Source organism: Trichoderma breve, chromosome 5 (assembly GCF_028502605.1).
Source record: "Trichoderma breve strain T069 chromosome 5, whole genome shotgun sequence".
Taxonomy (NCBI): Eukaryota; Fungi; Ascomycota; class Sordariomycetes; order Hypocreales; family Hypocreaceae; genus Trichoderma; species Trichoderma breve.
Window position 1 is genome coordinate 2,941,248 of NC_079236.1, and position 14,499 is coordinate 2,955,746.

The following is a 14,499-nucleotide window of genomic DNA, read 5'->3' on the forward strand; positions in this document are numbered from 1 at the left end:
GTACCACCACGCGCAGATGGGCCGAGGAGGTACGGATACGTTGTGTCCCTTATAAACAGGCAATAATGGATCAAAGGGGGGGTGCATCGCAAAAGTAGGGTCACCAGAAATCGTGTCTCTCCTCTTCGTGCATGCTGCGGGTGTCGGGGCCTTGTGCGTTATTGGCCGAAGAGGTTTCCTAGAACGAGTCTTGTTCGAGATGGGTGCTCTCCCGTTTCGTCTCGTCGCTGTGAATACTACAAGCATGGCGCCGCTGGCGCGGGCAAAATCCATAAAAGCAATCTGCGGCCCAGCACCCCCGGCTGCTGTCTGCATCGTCCGCGCATGCCCAACCCCGGTTCTGCATCCTCATCTTGTCCATCTTGCAGCTGGACACTGCAACCGACCTTTCTGTTTAGGCATGTCGAGCAACAGTGAGTGGCCATGGCACGTGTGGCTATGACGAGGACAAGCAACACAGGCTGGTCGCCCATGTGCCAGGTCGCGAGGGCTGCCGTGTCTCCGAGATTGTGTACGGCTGTATCTCATTGTCCCTTGTTACAGTAGTCTCGCAATGGCGCCCTTTGGATAAAACAAAACGGCGCTGAATTCGATTTCTCTGTCACCTTGGCTCCGGCTCTCCAGACGCCAAATGGCTTGGTGGCATTTTAGGGTCCCCCTGTCCTTCAAGAGCATGCCTCGCTGGCGTCGAAGCTTGAGCGCGACATCGGCCACGCAGGGGTCAGGATTTGGAAAAGGCTGGTCTTGATTGGCAGCTATGCTAAGCTCCAAGCCGTCAGCCACAGATCCTCGTGTGCATCGGTCGCAGGGCCTACCTGGTGTGTAGGGATAATCCTTGCACAATAGCAGAGATGCTGTGGGGTTTGAAGGGATACCCTGCCGCATTCGGGCATTATTAGCTCCCAGATTTCTCTTACACAAAGCGTGTTGCAAACCGAATTTCTCTCGACGACTGGATAAGCCTGTCTCTAGTCATCGAGATAGGCTGAGATGAGCGTCAGCCGCCTGGAGCCAACCAGAGGGCTGGGAATTAGTCGTAGCATATTACTGTGACAGCAGGCGATGAGGCGAAAATAAAGGAGGGGCATCTGCATGAGGTGGACAAGGCCGGCGGTTGCAAGAAGAAGCGACGGAATTGGAAAGCTGCTTGGCGCAGCTGAATTGTTGCTCGCAGCCATTGCCGACTAGAGAACTGACGGAAATTGCCATCCATGCGGCCATGTTGTCCTCAACGCCGTGCGCTCCGCCAGACGAAAATTTTCAGTTTCTTGCAGGTAATATGAGGGTAATGTGAATACAGCTGCGAGTTTCCTGGGGGTAATGGGAAGGTTTTATGGGGGTAATAATATCGTTTTTGAGGGTAATCGATAGCCTAATTGGGAAAGTCTGGATAAGTCAGCGATGTTGCCTGAGGCCCATTACGTACAGCGCTCTGGCACAGGCCCGCGAGAGCTTCATCTAATTCCGACTACACGCCTTTTGGTCGGAGAGGACCGGGTCTGAGAAATGAAACAGATGATGAGCAATTGACTCGCTGCTACAACCGAGGGCCATCTCCCTCTTGCAGAGGTGGGAGGGATGACGTGCCTTGCCGGAGATCCATCTGATGCGTGCCTCGTCAACCAACAACGGCAATACTCGTACAAACCTCCATGCCTGCGCTTGAACTACTGGTTTAGTATGGAAAAGTAAGGCCTCATCCAGGCAGAGCCCATGTCAGGACCCCGAGACTAGTGCGGCGTCTTCCTGTTCAAGACAGCTTGGAACTGACATCAGTGAGACGAGAATTGCAGGCTGGACGGGGCCTTTGCCTCCGCGCATCGGCGCCGCACATGTACGACGACGAATGAAACCCCCCATCCCGCGTCCCCATACTTTGCAAGTTGAGATTCGACGAAACATATACGGAAATTGCCTTTGGCACACCCCCCGGAGCTTGCGGTGTTTTCTGACATGTGCTTCAGGCTGGGGCCATCAACGGAGGGGCAGATCGGTCCGCAGGAAATGCCTGGGAGTTCGTCTCTAGCCTGGAGGCGTTGCACCAGTCAGAGCGCCGCATTTCAGGCGTTTGGTGTTGCGCCATGCTCAACGCCCCCCACTGTCGGTTGCAACTTTAGACCAGTATCCTGGTAAAGTTGCGAGCCAGTGGACTTTTTTTTCTTTTCGTGGCCGACACTCTCTGCTCGGACCACTTTCTCGAGAGATCCATGGCTTGGCAGAGACCTGCGCTTGAAGAGATGCTCTCTGATGGGGGCACGCCGGGCAACTGGAGACGGACGGGCGCCTCCATCTCTATAATAAAAGCTGTCCTCTGCCCTCCCTCCCCCTCCAGCTCTGCTTCACTTTTTCTCCCTCTTTTTACTTTTACTCCCTCTTGCTACTCCCCTTCGTGGCTTCTTGTTCATATACTAGAGCGCAAAGCGCCTCCTTGATACCAAAAGAACATCATAAGCCTGTAAGTCATTCGAAGCTGACGGTTCTCACTCCCCTTCTCCCGCAAAATGATTTCGACCTGCCCCCAATTCCCGTTCCTTAGCCTCCTTACCCCAAAAGCAAGTGCGTGCGAAAAGCCAGAAACACACGGGATTCATATGGATGTCTGCCGGTGCCAACTCTATTTTCGAGATGGGGGAATCGAAAAGTCGCCGAGGTTATCAGGATTCTGGCGGCTTCCGCGGATAGCTCATAACCAACTTGCCACCTCCCACGATGATAGGCGCTGCTTGAACTCAATTGAGATCGAAGGCCACGACTGCCGAAGAGAGGAGAAAAAAAGCTGTGGAATGGGAGTTTGGACGATCTGAGGCAATTTGAGGGGGCAAATATGCTCTCGTCCGTTGGCTCTTGTTACGCTCGTCCAGCTCTCGCCTTTCCCCGCGCTTGAAACTCTCTCATGGCTCAGTCTAAGCCTGGCGAAAATATGCTCCGTATGATGCCGCAAAGTGCAATATTATGCAATACTCTTTCCTTGTACGCTCAAAGCACAGATGAAGGGGGGAACTGCAATATTGTCACCAGCTGCGCCAATTCGCCTCTCTCTGCCGATGACGGCGACGTGCAGCAATAATTGCTGTCGAGTGCAAGGGCTCTTAGACCGGCCAAAGACTCGGGCGCCAAGCGGACGCAAATGGCCTGTTTTTGTGGGCATGAGGGGCATCGTGGGGGAAATTCCCGACCACGAGCGTCATCGTCTCACATGCTGTTGGGCGCGCAAACGCTTAAAAATTGGAATTGGCAATGGAGGGCCTTCCGCTGGGGCTTAGGGCTGCGAGTGCTAAGTCACAGTGAGACAAGCCCCCCCTGCAGCATCCAGCTAGGGCCCCCACCCGCTGTTACCGGCTCTCGCCTCAGCGTTTGCAGCCCTGCCTCGTGCGACAAGCTTCCCGTCTAGTCTGGTCTTTTTTGGCTGGTGTGCACCTCATCGAGTGATGACAGTTCGGCAGCGGCGGAGACAGTCTGTCACTATCTTGGACCTTCCAACTCGACTCGTCTGATATTCTTTCCATCCCTAATTTCCCCGCACGCACATGCTTATTTTTCGCTTCTTCTATTACGCGGTCATCTCTCAGTTTCTTTCTTCATCCCCGCCGATAGCTTGTGCAGATCATCCAGATATTGACTGAATCCCTTATCTAGGTCTGTGTTGAGCGCAGATATAATCTTCTGTCGTCACTACAGCTACGATTCGATAGCCGCGGCATAGCTTCTGCCAAATTGCGAACGCTTTTGCCTACGGACTCTCCTTCAATCGTACCAGACCAACAATTATCAACGGATCCTCGCCTAGCATGGGCTATCTCGAGGATTTCGACGACCGACAAATTGAAATTGACGCTGAAAAAGAGGAATACCACCCGTATGAGTATCAGGCGGCCAACAATGACTCATGGGCTGGTGCCCTGCCCGTGAAGCAGGGTCTGTATGACCCTTCTTACGAAAAGGATGCTTGTGGTGTAGGCTTTGCTTGGTAAGTTGCTCGTACAATTGCATAATATGGTGATACTGACTCGAAAATCATAGCCATATCAAGGGCAAGCCTAGCCACAAAATTGTCAGTGATGCACGAAACCTACTGTGCAACATGACCCATCGTGGTGCTGTGGGATCCGACGCCCGAGATGGTGACGGAGCTGGTGTTATGACATCCATCCCACACAAGTTCTTTATCAAGAACTTCGAGCGAGAGGAGAACATTAAACTGCCTCCTCTGGGTCAGTATGCTGTAGGAAACCTGTTCTTCAAGCCCGACGAAGAGACCTTTGAAGAGTCCAAGAGGCAACTGGAAGATGTTGCTGAATCGTTGGGTTTGCGGGTTCTGGGATGGCGACGGCCTCCCGTTGACTCCAGCTTGCTTGGTCCCGCCGCCAAGTCCCGCGAGCCCATCATTGCCCAGCCCTTCATTGTCCTTGCCTCCGCATACGGCACTGGCAATGCCCCAGAGGTCACCGACCCGGCCCAGTTCAACGAGCGACACTTTGAGCGACAGCTTTATGTGCTTCGAAAACGCGCCACTCACACCATTGGCCTTCACAACTGGTTCTACCTGTGCTCTCTATCAAACAAGAACATTGTTTACAAGGGACAGCTTGCCCCTGTGCAGGTGTACTCATACTATCACGATCTGGTCAACGCTGATTATGAGGCTCATTTCGCTCTTGTTCACTCCCGTTTCTCCACAAACACGTTCCCGTCATGGGATCGTGCTCAGCCGCTGCGATGGGCTGCCCACAACGGTGAAATCAACACGCTGCGAGGAAACAAGAACTGGATGCGTGCTCGTGAGGGTGTGATGCAATCCGACATTTTCAAGGAGGAGTTGGAGATGATGTACCCCATTGTTGAGGATGGCGGATCCGATTCGGCCGCCTTTGACAACGTCCTCGAGCTGCTCACCATCAATGGCGTGCTCTCTCTGCCCGAAGCAGTCATGCTCATGGTTCCCGAAGCTTGGCAGGGCAATGACACAATGGACCCCAAGAAGGCCGCATTCTACGAATGGGCTGCTTGCCAAATGGAGCCTTGGGATGGCCCTGCTCTCTTCACTTTTGCAGATGGTCGTTACTGCGGTGCCAACCTGGACCGAAACGGTCTGCGACCTTGCCGATTCTACGTCATGGATGATGACCGAATCATTTGCGCCTCTGAAGTCGGCACCATTCCCGTTGAGCCCGAGTCCGTTGTCCAGAAGGGCAGACTGCAGCCCGGTAGGATGCTGCTGGTTGACACACAGGCTGGACGAATCATCGACGATGCAGAGCTCAAGGCTGCCGTTGCAAACAGATACGACTTCCGCTCATGGCTTGACAGCGAATTGATCACTATGCCCAAGGTTCTGGAGACCCTGGAGGCTAAGCTTGATCTGGCCCCCAAGCCCGATGCTTCTCGCTTCCAGGAAGACCCCTTGATGCTCTCTTTTGGTTACACTCATGAGCAAGTCAGCTTGCTTCTTGCTCCCATGGCTGCCGACGAGAAGGAGGCCCTGGGTTCCATGGGTAACGATGCTCCTCTGGCCTGCTTGACCGACTCCCCACGTCTCCTCTACGAATACTTCCGACAGCTCTTTGCGCAGGTTACCAACCCTCCCATTGACCCCATCAGAGAATCCATTGTCATGTCATTGGAGTGCTATGTTGGGCCCCAAGGTAACCTGTTGGAAATGGATGCTTCCCAATGTGGCCGCCTTCTCCTTCCTAGCCCCATTTTGTCTATTCCCGAGTTCAATGCTATCAAGAACATGTCATCCATCCACCCTGAGTGGACCGTCAAGACAATTGACTTGACTTACCCCAAGTCTGAGGGAGTTCAGGGTTACTTGAAGCATCTGGATGAGATTTGCAAGGAGGCTACGGCGGCTATTGAGGCGCGTGACCGTGTCATCGTTTTGTCCGACCGAGGAACCTCTGCCGATCGTATTGCTGTGTCTGCTTTGTTGGCATCTGGTATGGTCCACCACCACCTCGTCAGCAACAAGTGGCGATCAATGGCCGCCTTGGTGGTCGAGACCGCTGAAGCCCGCGAGGTCCACCACATGTGTGTTTTGCTCGGCTACGGTGCAGATGCTATTAACCCTTACCTCGCCATGGAGTGCATCCTTAAGCTCAGCAGAGAGGGCCTTCTCAAGAAGAAGCTGTCCGACGACGACCTCATCCGCAACTACAAGCACTCTTGCGATGGTGGTATCCTCAAGGTCATGAGCAAGATGGGTATTTCTACTCTGGCTTCTTACAAGGGTGCCCAGATCTTCGAAGCTCTTGGCCTCGATGAGACGGTAGTTGAGAGATGCTTTAGGGGCACAGCTTCGCGTATCCAGGGTCTTACCTTTGAGCTCATCGCCGAAGACGCTTTCCGTTTCCACGAGCTCGGATTCCCTTCACGCTACACTGTTGGCATCAAAGCCCTCCCAGAATCCGGTGAATACCACTGGCGCGACGGTGGCGAGGCTCACGTCAACGACCCAACTGCCATTGCCAACCTCCAAGACGCAGTTCGCGCCAAGAACGACAAGTCCTACGAGGCCTACTCACGAAGCGAGTATGAGCAGATCAAGTCTTGCACCCTGCGTGGTCTGTTAGACTTCAAGTTTGATGATTGCAACCCAGTCCCTATCGACCAAGTCGAACCTTGGACTGACATCGTCCGACGCTTCTGCACTGGTGCCATGTCGTACGGTTCCATCTCGATGGAGTCTCACTCTACCCTCGCTGTCGCCATGAACCGATTGGGTGGCAAGTCCAATACCGGTGAAGGTGGTGAAGACCCCGAACGATCAGAGCGCCAGGCTAACGGCGACACGATGCGCTCTGCTATCAAGCAGGTCGCTTCTGGACGATTTGGTGTCACTTCTGCCTATCTCGCTGACTCTGATGAGCTCCAGATCAAGATGGCACAGGGTGCCAAGCCCGGTGAGGGTGGTGAGCTTCCTGGACACAAGGTCTCCAAGTCCATCGCTCGTACTCGACACTCTACCCCTGGTGTCGGTCTCATCTCGCCTCCTCCTCACCACGACATTTACTCCATCGAAGATCTTAAGCAGCTGATCTACGACTTGAAGTGCTCGAGCCCTCGTTCTCGCGTGTCTGTCAAGCTTGTGTCTGAAGTCGGTGTGGGTATTGTCGCCTCTGGTGTGGCCAAGGCCAAGGCTGATCACATCTTGATCTCTGGACACGATGGTGGCACTGGTGCTTCTCGCTGGACTGGTATCAAGTATGCCGGTCTCCCTTGGGAGCTGGGTCTTGCAGAGACTCACCAAACTTTGGTTCTCAACGACTTGCGTGGCCGTGTCGTGGTGCAGACTGACGGCCAGCTCCGAACAGGCCGAGATGTCGCTATTGCGTGTCTGCTGGGTGCCGAAGAGTGGGGTTTCGCTACCGCTCCTCTGATTGCCATGGGCTGCATCATGATGCGCAAATGCCATCTGAACACCTGCCCTGTTGGTATCGCTACCCAGGATCCCGAGCTTCGCAAGAAGTTTACTGGTACCCCTGAGCACGTCATCAACTTCTTCTACTATGTAGCCAACGAGCTCCGAGCCATCATGGCTAAGCTGGGTTTCCGAACTATTAACGAGATGGTTGGCCGTGTCGAAGTCCTCAAGATGCGAGACGATCTGCGCACTAAGAAGACTGCCAACATTGACCTGTCTCTGCTCTTGACCCCTGCCCATAGACTCCGACCCGGCGTTGCTACGTTCAACGTCCGCAAGCAGGACCACAAGCTCTATGTTCGATTGGACAACAAGCTGATTTCCGAGGCTGAGTTGACTCTCGACAAGGGCCTTCCCTCTCGAATTGAGTGTGACATTGTCAACACCGATCGTGCAATGGGTACCTCGCTCTCTTACCAAATCTCGAAGAGATATGGCGGAGAGGGTCTGCCGCTCGACACCGTTCACGTCAACATCAAGGGATCTGCCGGTCAATCTTTCGGTGCTTTCCTTGCACCTGGTATCACTCTCGAACTGGAGGGTGACTCTAACGATTACGTCGGCAAGGGTCTGTCTGGCGGTCGTCTGATTGTCTACCCTCCTCGTTCTGCCGTGTTCAAGGCCGAAGAGAATATTCTGATTGGCAATGTCTGCTTGTACGGCGCGACAGCCGGAACATGCTTCTTCCGTGGTGTTGCTGCTGAGCGATTCGCCGTCCGTAACTCTGGTGCTACGGCCGTTGTCGAGGGTGTTGGTGACCACGGATGCGAGTACATGACTGGTGGACGAATTGTTATCCTGGGTAGCACTGGCCGTAACTTTGCTGCCGGTATGTCTGGTGGTATTGCATATGTGCTCGACATGAAGAAGGACTTCATTTCTAAGCTCAACACCGAAATGGTTGAGTACGGTCCTCTTGAGGATCCCGCTGAGATTGCCTACGTTCGCGGCCTCATCGAGGATCACCACCACTACACTGGATCTGAGCGAGCCGCACGCATCCTTGTCGACTTCAACCGTGCTCTGCCTCGATTCGTCAAGGTTCTCCCTACAGATTACAAGCGCGTCCTGGAAGAGGAGGCTGCCAAGGCCGCCGAAGCCAAGCGTGCTGAGTACAACCTTCCCGTGATTTCTAGTGTGCACGGCAAGAAGGATGACAAGGCCGCTAAGCTCCAGGACATGGAGGAGGCTATTGGAGATAGCTCTGCCGAGAAGAAGAAGCGAGCTCTGGTCCTCGACAAGACAAAGGGCTTCATGAAGTACGCTCGTCGTACCGAGAAGTACCGCTCTGTCGCTACCCGAACCAAGGATTGGGCCGAGATCAGCTCCCGTCTCGATGAGGACGAGCTCAAGTACCAGTCTGCTCGCTGCATGGACTGTGGTGTCCCCTTCTGCCAATCTGATACCGGCTGCCCTATCTCCAACATCATCCCTAAGTGGAACGAGCTTGTGTTCCAGAACCAGTGGAAAGATGCACTCAACCGTCTGCTCATGACCAACAACTTCCCCGAGTTCACTGGTCGTGTCTGCCCCGCCCCTTGCGAGGGAGCTTGCGTTTTGGGCATCAACAGCGACCCAGTTGGCATCAAGTCAATCGAGTGCGCCATCATCGACCGTGGTTTCGAGATGGGTTGGATGGTTCCCCGGGTCCCAGAGGTCCGCACCGGCAAGAAGGTTGCCATTATCGGATCTGGTCCTGCCGGTCTGGCTGCTGCTGATCAGCTCAACCGAGCTGGTCACAGCGTGACCCTGTACGAGCGCGCCGACCGCTTGGGTGGCCTCTTGATGTACGGAATCCCCAACATGAAGTTGGACAAGCGAATTGTGAAGCGCCGAACCGACTTCATGGCCGCTGAGGGCATCGAGTTCAAGACCGGCGTAGCCATCGGTGCGGAGGGCCAGCCTTCGCTCGCTGATCTCAAGGCTAGCAACGATGCTGTCGTCATTGCCACCGGTGCTACTGTTGCTCGTGACCTCCCTATCAAGGGACGCAACCTGGAGGGCATCCACTTTGCCATGGAGTTCCTTCACAAGAACACCAAGTCTCTCCTCGACTCTCAGCTTGCCGACAACTCCTACATCTCCGCCAAGGGCAAGCACGTTGTTGTCATTGGTGGTGGTGATACCGGTAACGACTGCATTGGTACCTCGGTCCGCCACGGCGCCAAGTCCGTCACCAACTTTGAGTTGCTGCCTCAGCCTCCTGATGAGCGTGCCGACGACAACCCTTGGCCCCAGTGGCCCCGTATCTACCGTGTCGACTACGGTCACACGGAGGTCCGCCAGCACGACGGCAAGGATCCCCGTGAGTACTGCATCATGTCCGAGGAGTTTATCGACGACGGCAGTGGCAAGGTCAAGGGCATCAACACCGTTCGCGTCGAGTGGACCAAGAACCCCAGCGGCGGTTGGGACATGAAGAAGGTTGAGGGATCTGAGCAATTCTTCCCCGCTGACCTTGTCCTGCTGGCTATGGGTTTCTTGGGACCCGAGGCTCGCGTTCTCGGAGACGAGATTGAGAAGGACGCCCGCAAGAACGTCAAGACTGCTCCTGGCAAGTACAGCACCAATGTGGAGGGTGTGTTTGCTGCTGGTGATGCTCGTCGTGGCCAGTCTCTCATCGTTTGGGGTATCAACGAAGGCCGTATGGCAGCTCGTGAGGTGGACTTGTACCTGGAGGCCTGCACCAACTTGCCGGTGACAGGTGGTATTGTTAAGCGGACTGCGCAGGAGATTTTCACCAAGATTGCAGCTCAGTAAAAGGGCATGGAACGAGTTATGAAGCGTGGTGTTTTATTGAATATGTGCCATGTAGCTGGTAGCTTGCATATATGTTTTTCTTTTTCTTTTTCTAGTTTTCAGATATATATCTCTAGCAATGATACCACAACATTATGTCAGGTCTTCGCTGTGCCTCGGCTCTCTTCTGATTGTGTGTTGATCAAGTGAACGCACATGTACTGTTCCTCTCACATGTTGCTTGCTGTACGAAGTAATACAGAAGACAATGCTTGATTAACGCTATCAATTGATGATTCTACTCGGCACAATTGCTACCGACAGGCTCAATTGAACTTTGTCTTTGTTTCTGCTCGATTCCTCCTTGATGATTCTCTTCTCATATTCTATCCATATTTTTTTCTCGCTCTGGTCCAATCGGTTCAAACGAAAGTACTTGCGGGGCAGCCTGCGTCATTTTGCCCGATCTCATCAGTTGGTGCAGTAGCTCCAGCTTGAGCTGCTTCCGGTAGACAAGTACAGAGGCCGCACGTGCTGCGTAAGGAGCACTGATAGGCCTGCAACGGCGGTGCAAGCCGCACTAAAGAGCCCACTGAGGTCCCGTCAGAATGTAAAATGTAGGTACAAGTTCGCTTTTTTGCGCTTGGAACGGCACGGAGCCCAAGTGGGGGTTGGCGGCTTTTCCTGCTTTGGTGCCCGGACAGTGAGGCTAGCGGTCTGTAGCATGAGATTAGTGGGCTGTGGTATGAGATTAGTGCAGTGGATACAGTGGGTGGTTTAGGTGAAGCTTGCAGCTGGACAAGGCCAGCCGTGGACAAGGCCTGGAAGCACGTGTGGCGGGATCTAGACGAGCTGTGCTTCGTACGCGCTTTTGTCTTGAAGTTTTTTTTCTTGCCTCGGACCATTCGAGGCAAAAACCTTGTTTCTCATCTTTCTCTCGCCCGCAAACTGCGCAGCTGCTTCAATCCCTTGTTGGTTTTACTTCTCAATTCCTTCGTTTGCTATCCAGCCTTGCATTCCAGCTCTGTTAGCAGCTGGGACCTTTTCACCGCTGCACCAGGCCAGGCAAAATTCAACGTTGACCCATCCCATCAGGGAGGCGACGAATCGACGACTACGTATTCCAATTCAGATCAATTGTTTGCCAACAGGATTGATCTCCCATAGCAGACAAACGAAATGCGTTTCGGAAAGACCCTTCGCGAGTCGATATACCCGCCATGGAAGGACAAGTACGTCGACTACAGCAAGCTCAAAAGCCTCCTGCGAGAGGATAAGAGGGATGACGAAACCGTGTGGACCGAGGAGGACGAGAGCCGTTTCTGCGACGAAATCTTCAATGTCCAGCTGGAAAAGGTCGCCCAGTTCCAACAGGAGCGCTTCGATGCCCTGAAGCAGAGAGTCGAGGCTGCTTTCGAGAAGCTCAAGGAACTAGCTCCCCCTCTCGAGTCCGGCGCTGAGGCCGGTGCTGCCGAGGGTAGCAGCAAACCGGGCCTCAGCCGCGAAGAGCTAACCCCGAAGCTCAAGGAGCTCGAGGGAGAGCTCGACGAGATCACCAATGAGGTCAAGGCCTTGAAGAAGTACAGCAACATCAACTATACCAGCTTCCTCAAGATCGTTAAGAAGCATGACCGGAAGAGGGGCGATCGCTACAAGGTGCGGCCGATGATGCAGCTCAGCTTGGCCCAGCGGCCCTTCAACTCGGAGCAGGGCTACGCGCCTCTCCTGAATAAGCTGTCTGTCATGTATTTTGCCATTCGACAGCAATTGGAGGAAGGTGATCAGGCGCCGGTCGATTTCGAGGCGTCGGCTGAGACACACAACGGCGAGCGATACACGGCTCACAAGTGTAAGTGGCGTACTTGAGCTATAGAGAAAAGCTATACATGTTTTAACTAACACGCAATTGGCAGTCTGGGTGCATCCCGACAACTTGCTGGAAGTCAAGACGCTGATCCTGCGTCGTCTCCCCGCCCTCGTCTACAGCGAACAATCCGCCAAGGAGCTTGACGGCTCTGACTCGCCTTCCATCACCTCCCTCTACTTCGACAACTCCAAGTTCGAAGTATACTCCGAAAAGGTCGAACAACAGTCAGAAGTGACTTCTTTACGTTTGCGATGGTACGGCCAACTGAGCACCAAACCAGAAATCTTTGTTGAGCAAAAGTCGGCCGATGCCACCGGCAGGAGTGAGGAGCACAAGTTCACAATCAAGGACAAGTACATTAAGCAATTCCTCGACGGAGAGTACTCGACGGAAAAGGCGATACAAAAGATGGAGAGACAAGGCGCGACCCCAGAGCAGATCGAAGCTTTCAAGTCGACCGTTGCCAGGGTCCAGGAGTTCCAACAGAGGAGGAAGCTGACACCAGTGCTGAGAGCCAACTATGTCCGTACCGCGTTCCAAAAGCCCGCTGATGACCGCGTTCGCATCTCCATCGACACTGACCTCGCTTTTATCCGTGAGGACACCTTGGACAAGAGCCGACCCTGCCGAGACCCCAATGAATGGCATCGAACTGATATCGACAACAGCAACATGAAGTACCCATTCCAAAACATCAACCAGAGCGAAGTATCCAAATTTCCTTATGCCGTGCTGGAGATCAAGTTGAAGGAGGACGGCAACCGCAAGCGGCCATCCTGGATCGAGGACCTGATGGGCTCTCACCTGGTGCATCCAACTCCTCGCTTCTCCAAATTTGTCCACGGAGTTGCCTCTCTGTTCGATGACTACGTGAACAACTTGCCCTTTTGGCTTGGCGATCTCGAAACTGATATCCGCAAGGACCCGCAGAAGGCCTTTGAGGAGGAGGAGCAGCGCCGGGCTCAGCGCGCCGATGACGCCATGGCTGTCGGAAGTCTCATTGGAACGGTGCCAAGCTCCTACAAGGTAGCTCAAAGCTCACCTGTTGGAAAATCATACCTCGCCGATCGCATGGCGGCCGATGCCACGGCGTACCTGTCCCGATCTCTACGACATAGGCAGCCTCCTCAAGGCCAAGAAGAAGAAGGCGAGGGCAGCTCCCAAGCGCAATCAGGCTACGGGACTCTGTCAAACGTTCTCCCTGGTCTGTCCCTCTCCAAGTATGCCGTTGCCAAACGAGCTCAAGCTCGTCTCCCCGAAGGTGTAGTGGAACCTTCGCAGTGGATCAAGAACACGGGAGAGCTCAAGGTCGAGCCCAAGGTATGGCTGGCCAACGAGCGAACGTTTCTCAAGTGGCAGCATATTGCGATCTTGCAAGGCACTCTGGCTCTGGCGCTGTACTCGGCTGCTGGAGACAATGCCATTGCGCAGTGGATTGGAATTGCGTACATTGCCATTGCAGCATTTGCGGGCATTTGGGGCTACAGCATCCTGCAGTCTCGCCGAACCATGATTATGGAGAGGAGCGGCAAGGACTTTGATAACATGGTTGGGCCAATTATCATCAGCGTGGCTATGATGCTTGCGCTCATTGTCAATTTCATCCTCCAGGTAAGAATTACTACGCTTGCATGCCTATCGAACAGATGGGGTCTTGAATGGAAGCTAATACTGTCTGCAGTATCAAAAGGCGTTTGCCAAGATGAAGAATGCTGACGCGGGTATGCCGATTACGGACGAGTTGATTTAAGGACATAGTGTATATGTATGGTCGATAATCTGATTTGTATAACAGCGATGAGGCCGGGGAAACCCGAAGCCTGGTGTTGGAGAATTTCTTGGGCAGATTGTCATTGTCAATGGTGTATATGCCTGCCTGTACTTGGTATATCATCCTGTCGCGGGGTGGGGGGCGAGAGTATTCATGTCATATTATTTTGTTTTAGCGGTGGCGATAGGCCTACGGGATGTTAACTAATCCATATCAATATATTGTACAAAAGACGGGGTGCAGTGTCTAGTATTGATCCTTCCTTACGCTGCTCATGTTGGGCCGATGGAATGAGCCGGATTCAGCGGTATCCCGGCCTGTGCTCCGTGTGACCAGCGGTGTTCCGGAAGTGGCTTTGGGGTCTGTGATGGCGGTGGTGATTGGGCCTTGGAAGGGCCGGGGTGGAGGAGGAGGTGATCAAGGTAGCATTTCCACCGTCCTATTCCTTGTAAGACTCCGTATTTCATATGCAGCGTTTATGTGCAGCAGCATGCATCATGCAGTTCGTGTGGTACCGAAGAGGCACGAGTATGGGGGGCTATGCCGTTAGCATTTGCGCTCCGACAAAATGGCTCTTTTACATTGGTGATCTAGAGTTTGAAGAGTCTCAGCTGTGTACTCGTATTTCAATGCTTTCGGGGTTTGGGTTGATGCTGAAACGAATGTAATGAGAGCCTATTGTCGCAGGGCATGGCACAG

The 14,499-nt window shown here is 53.7% G+C and overlaps 2 protein-coding genes across 2 annotated transcripts; both read left to right on the forward strand.

Moving 5' to 3' along the window:
- Positions 1-3,788: 3,788 nt before the first annotated feature.
- T069G_08538 (glutamine amidotransferases class-II domain-containing protein) lies at positions 3,789-10,183 on the forward strand (the record flags this gene model as incomplete). Its single annotated transcript, XM_056175748.1, has 2 exons — positions 3,789-3,967; positions 4,021-10,183. 2 exons carry the CDS (start codon positions 3,789-3,791, stop codon positions 10,181-10,183), a joined length of 6,342 nt encoding a protein of 2,113 aa, XP_056026697.1.
- A 1,158-nt stretch (positions 10,184-11,341) lies between these two features.
- Positions 11,342-13,779, forward strand: T069G_08539 (VTC domain-containing protein; the record flags this gene model as incomplete). Its single annotated transcript, XM_056175749.1, has 3 exons — positions 11,342-12,011; positions 12,076-13,640; positions 13,711-13,779. 3 exons carry the CDS (start codon positions 11,342-11,344, stop codon positions 13,777-13,779), a joined length of 2,304 nt encoding a protein of 767 aa, XP_056026698.1.
- Positions 13,780-14,499: the final 720 nt, after the last annotated feature.